This window comes from Galeopterus variegatus, unplaced genomic scaffold (assembly GCF_000696425.1).
Source record: "Galeopterus variegatus unplaced genomic scaffold, G_variegatus-3.0.2 Scaffold3893, whole genome shotgun sequence".
NCBI classification, from domain to species: Eukaryota; Metazoa; Chordata; class Mammalia; order Dermoptera; family Cynocephalidae; genus Galeopterus; species Galeopterus variegatus.
Genome location: NW_007730004.1, coordinates 89500 through 95499, shown reverse-complemented (window position 1 = coordinate 95499; position 6000 = coordinate 89500). Strand labels below are relative to the sequence as shown.

General features: G+C 35.2%; 1 protein-coding gene across 2 annotated transcripts in view; it reads left to right on the top strand.

Annotated features, from left to right (window-relative positions):
* ZDHHC17 (zinc finger, DHHC-type containing 17) overlaps window positions 1–6000 on the top strand; it is a 117830-nt gene that overhangs the window by 63467 nt on the left and 48363 nt on the right. For both annotated transcript variants that reach the window (XM_008586233.1, XM_008586234.1), the window contains exon 9: window positions 4970–5112. In XM_008586233.1, the coding sequence (XP_008584455.1) occupies window positions 4970–5112 (143 nt within the window). The remainder of the gene's footprint in view (window positions 1–4969; window positions 5113–6000) is intronic.

Here is a 6000-nt window from a genome sequence, read left to right as displayed (position 1 = left end):
AAGTATCCTTATTTATATAGTTAACATGATTGATTTTATTTTTTTTTTTGTCTTTTGTCTTTTGTCTTTTTCCGTGTCCGGCAACCGATCGCAGCCCTCAGTGTCGCCCCCGTACCGGACCGGGGACCAGCAACGGGATTGCAACCCTCGGCGTTGCTCCCGTGACTCGCTCAGCCAGTGAGCGGGAACCGGTCCGCATGTGGGATCCGAACCCTCGGGCGGGAGCGCTGCCGCGCTTCCCAAGCGGCGCACTTATCCAGTGCGCCACCAGGCCGGCCGTTAACATGATTGTTTACAAAGAAAAGCCTGAGGAATTTACAAAAACAAACTTTTAGAACTAATAAATGAGTTTAGCAAGGTTACAAGGTATAAGGTAACCAACACAGAGTCCATTATATTTCTATATACTTGAAATAAACATGTGAACACTGAAATTAAGAGAATACATCACCAGTTAGAATGTCTTAAAAAACTGAAAAACCTAGGTGTAAATCTAACTAAAAATGGAACATACTGGTATACTGAAAACCAAAAGTGCTGATGAAAGAAATCAAAGATGGTCTGAGTAAATGAAGAGACATACTGTGTTCATGAATTGGAAAACTCAACATAATAAATATGTCAGTTGTCCCGAACTGATATACAGATTTAATGTAATTTCTGTCAAAATTCAAGCAAGTGATTTTATATATACAGTTGCTTTGGTTTGGATATCGTTTTTCTCCACCAAAACTAATGTTGAAATTTGATCCCCATTGTGGTAGAATTTAGAGATGGGGCCTAGTGGGAGGTGTTTGGGTCATGGGGTAGATCCCTCATGAATAAATAATTAGTGCCCTCGCTTGGGGGTGAGTTCCCCTTCTCAGGGAGTGGATTAGTTCCTGAGAGAGTGTGTTGCTAAAAAGAGCCTGCTGCTTCCACTCCTCCTCTCTTGCTAACTCTCTTGCCATGTGATCTCTTGTACACACTAGCTTCCCTTTCATTTTCTGCCATGAGTTGAAGTAGCTTGAGGCCCTTGCCAGATGCAGCTGCCCCAGAATTGTGAGCTAAATAAACCTCTTTTCTTTATAAATTACCTGGTCTAAGGTATTCTGTTACAGCAACACAAATGGACTAAGACAATAACCAAGATTATCCTAAAATTTATATGGAAAGGCAGTGGACCTAGAAAACCTAAAACAATTTTTTTTTTGTCTTTTTCTTGACCGGTAAGGGGATTGCAACCCCTTGGCTTGGTGTCGCCCGCACCACGCTCAGCCAGTGAGCACACCGGCCATTCCTATACAGGATCCGAACCCGCGGTGGGAGCGTCGCTGCACTCCCAGCGCTACACTCTCCCAAGTGCGCCACAGGGCCGGCCCTCTAAAACAATTTTGATCACTACATGATTTCAAGACTTGTTAAAATGCTATGAATCAAGACCGTATGATATTGCTGAAGGGATAAACTTGTAGATGAATGGAACAGAGTAGAGTCCAGAAATAGAATCATATGGATAGACCCCACTGGCTATTTACAGAAGTGCAAGAGCAGTTCAGTGGAAGAGAGAGTATTTGAACAGTCCTTTCAACTAATGATTCTGGAGTATTTGGACAGCTATAGGCAAAAACATTAAACCTCTACTCAAACCTTACTCCTTACACAAAAATTAACTTAAAGTAGTTCACAGACTTTAATGCAAAATGTAAAACTATAGCACTTTAGAAAAAAATTGGAAAAAATTATCAGCATCTATGGCTAGGCAAAGAGTTATTAAATCTAACACAAAAAGCACAATCCATAAAAATTGATAAACTGGACTTTATCAAAATTTAAACTTTTGCTCTGTGAAAGACCCTGTTAAGAGGGTGAAAGACAAGCTGCAGACTGAGAGATAGTATTTGCAAGCTTTATATCCACAAAACACTAGTATCCAAAACATACATAAAGAACTCTCAGAACTCTTCAGGGAAAAATCAAACAGTCTAATTAGGAAATGGGCTAAGGACACGAAGAAATATTTCAGCAAAAAAAGCATACTAATGGCAGATAAGTACATGCAAAGATATTTGACATCAAAACACTAGTATCCAAAACATACATAAAGAACTCTCAGAACTCTTCAGGGAAAAATCAAACAATCTAATTAGGAAATGGGCTAAGGACACGAAGAAATATTTCAGCAAAAAAAGCATACTAATGGCAGATAAGTACATGCAAAGATATTTGACATCGTTAACCATTAGGGAAATGCAAATTAAAACCATAGTGATCTACCTACCAGAATGACTAAAATAAAAAGTTGCTATAACACCAAATGCTGGTGAGGATGCAGAGACTACTACTTAGACATTGCTGGTGGGCATGTAAAATAATACAGCATCCTGGAGAACAGTTAGACAGTTTAAAAAACAAACAAACTGCAGTTACCACACACGCACACGCACGCACACACACACAACCCAGAAATTACACTCTTAGACATTTATCCTGGAGAAATGAAAACTTACATTCACATTATGTTTATAGCACCTTTATTCATAGTAGCCCCAAACTGGAAACAACCTTGATTTTCTGCAGTGGGTGAATGGTTAAACGAACTGTGGCATATCCATATCATGGAATGCTCCCCTGCAGTAAAAAGGAATGAACTAAAGATGCATGCAGTAACCTGGGTGAATCTCCAGTGATATGTCGAGTGAAAAATCCAATACCATGGGTTACATATTATGTGATTCCATTTATATAAAATTCTTGAAATTATAGAAATGGAGGACAGATTAGTTGTTGCCAGGAATTAAGGAGAGGTTGGGGGTAGAAAGGAAGTTGTCTATAAAAGGGCAATATGAGAAATCCTTACAGTGATGGAAATGTTCTGCATCTTGACTGGTCAATATCCTGGTTGTGGTATTGTACTACAGTTTTGCAAGATGTTAACATTGGGGGAACTTGAGTAAAGGGTACTTGGGATCTGTTCATGTTATTTATTACAACTTGGTTGTGGATCTATAATTGTTTGAAAATAAAAAGTTTAATTTAAAAGTAGGTTACTGAACAGTAAAATCTAGGTGGTGGATATACAGATATTCAACATGAAATTCAAATTTACTAAATAGTTGAAAATTTTCATAATGAAATATTAGGAGAAAATAGATTTCTCATAACTGTATAGCAATATATCACCTTTGCTTCTTTATAATATCATCTTATATATGTTAAAGTTTGAAAAAAAATTTTTTTTAAATCCGACCCAGAAATCCTACACATTGGTATATACCCAAGTGAAATCAACTTATGTTCACACAAAAATCTGTATGAAAATGTTTATAATGGCTTTATTCATAATTGCCCAAACTGGAAATGACCCTAATCTGTTAGCTGGGAAATAGGTAAACTGTGGTACATCCGTTTAATGTAATATTACTCAGCATTAAAAAAGGAACAAACTGCTGTTACATCCAACAACATCAATGAATGTCAACTGCGTTCTCTTAAGTGAAAGAAGCCAGACTTAAAAGGCCACATGCATTATGATTCCATTTGTATGACATTCCTGCAAAGAAAAAATTATAGGGACTGAAATCAGATTCGTGGTTACTTGCAACTAGGACTGGAGGGCATGGGAGAATTTCAAGGCTTGACACACTATTCTGTATCTTTTTGGTGCTTATTATACCACTGTACATGTTAGCCAAAACTTAGAAAACTATCCACAAAACAGGGTGAATTTTACTATATGTAAATTATATCTTAATGTTTAAAAATGAGAAAATGTGGCCAATGCTGAGGGAAAACAATATTCTACCTATTGTCCCCACTCCTTTTTGACTAAAAACAAGCCAAATTGAAGATGATTTTATAAAATACTTTTTCAAATGACAACATGTCTATCTTCTCTCCCTCTAGTACCCATACACTCTGTCCTCCCAGTTGTAAATCTTCTCTATCTTGATATAAAGTTCACACATACTAGAAAAAAACTGGATAATTTTACAGCATAAAATTAATCATATGAAATTGATATCTAATTATTAGTCTAAATTAAAATTACACATTTAGTTCAGAAAATGAATTACAGTGACCAAATTGGGAAAGAGATGGTCATTTATAAGAGAAAATACTTATTTCACTAGAAGCCCAACAGTATGAAAGGGATGCTAAAAATGTTCAGAAAGATAAATATTCCATGAGGAAAGTAATATTTATACTCTAAGCTTTGTTAGACTACAGCTGGAATATCTCATATAGTTTTTTCACCTAAGGTAACTTAAGAGACTTGATAGCTGCCTGTAAGTCTGTGAAGGGCTATTATGTGGAAGAGGCAATAGGCTTGTTTTGTGTTGCTGTGAAGATACAGTTGTGTTAGATGTTACAAGGAATTTATAAGTTTTATACTTACAAGTAAGAACTTCTAACAGTAATGAAATGAAACTATCTCTGAGTATTGAAGTGTGTCAGAGGCACATATATTTATTCTATGGACTCTGGGAACCTGTATATTTTATTTTATTCTTTGTCTCATTTTAAGGTTTTAAAATACCTGTTTATATACTTGAATATCACTCGAAATGTCTTCTTCAGGCCAAGCATCCTCAGGTTCCTTATCTAACATAGTTCTTAGACCCTCAGTCATTCTGATTGTCCTTGTCTTTCTAGTTATCAGGGTCCTAAAATGGGGTGATATTTGTCATGAACTGTTTTCTAGCCAGTATTAACAGGTTGTACTGCTGTCTTCTATATCTGACTGTATAGAACCTACTCCTATAACTTCTATTCTCATTTTCCACAATTTTAACAAAAGTCTTTTTAAATTATTTGTTTAATGCCTTTTAAGACAGAGATCAGCACCTTGAATAGTACCTGCACATAGTAGGCAGATTTGAATGAGTGAATTTCATCCTCTGCTGCATACTTTTACAAAGTTAACAATGGTTCAGATTGAGGTTACTTGAAACATGCAAAAACTTTCTAATTGTTTGTTTCTGTACAGGAATTTCGGCAGAAAGTAATGCTAGGAACTCCTTTCCTAGTTATTTGGCTGGTTGGGTTTATAGCAGACCTAAATATCGATTCTTGGCTCATTAAAGGGCTAATGTATGGTGGTGTTTGGGCTACAGTACAATTTCTTTCAAAGTAAGTTTGTTGTTTTTAACTATATTTTTAACTGTACATGAAAGAATATAGTTTATACCATGTTATATAAAATTAATGTTTGGTATGTTTAGAACACGGTCTTTATGTAGTATGTTTGGTCTTAATTTATTATGTGAAATCTTTTAGATTTTTTAACATTGTTATTAAAATGATTCTAAAGGTGCTTTAAGACAAAAGTCTAACATACGATATTTAAGACTAAAATATAGTTTTAGAAGTATTTGAAATATTTTGATAGAAGTGAACCTGAGTTTGTCGAACTCTAAATGTAATTTGGTATTGCTTATAAGCCTAATTATAATACTCAAGCTCACCTTTTCATAGGAATTATATTTTCTGTGGTCATAGTAAGCAAGGAAGAGGTTTGATTTTAGTAACAGTAGAGTTTAAGCATAATTATGGAGTAAGCTCAATTTTTTAAAAAAATTCTTTCTTTCCTCTTTTTTCTTTAAACATTGTAACCATTCACTTTTCATTAATCTTTAAGTCCCATTTTCCTCATGTTGCCCTATCCAGCAAACCTAGGCAGGTGTCTGTGATCCAGAACTTCCTATCTAAGTCCATTCCTTTAGTATCTTGTTTTTACTTGAATTTCAGAAAAGAGTTCTGAAAATAATTCACATAGAGATGAAAATGACTAGTAATATGCTAATGTGTTAACTCTCAAGAAGGGGCTTAATTCTAGATGAATAGTCTCATTTTAGTATTTCTAGGATTCTGATTTTAGTATTTCTAGGACTTCAAGAGATATGGTAAATAGGAAGTCACCAAGACTTTCTACTTAGACTATATGGATAGTTGATCCTGCTTATGCTTAATAAAATTTATTAATGTTTGTTTCTCCTGAATTTTAAGCGTTATAAATAC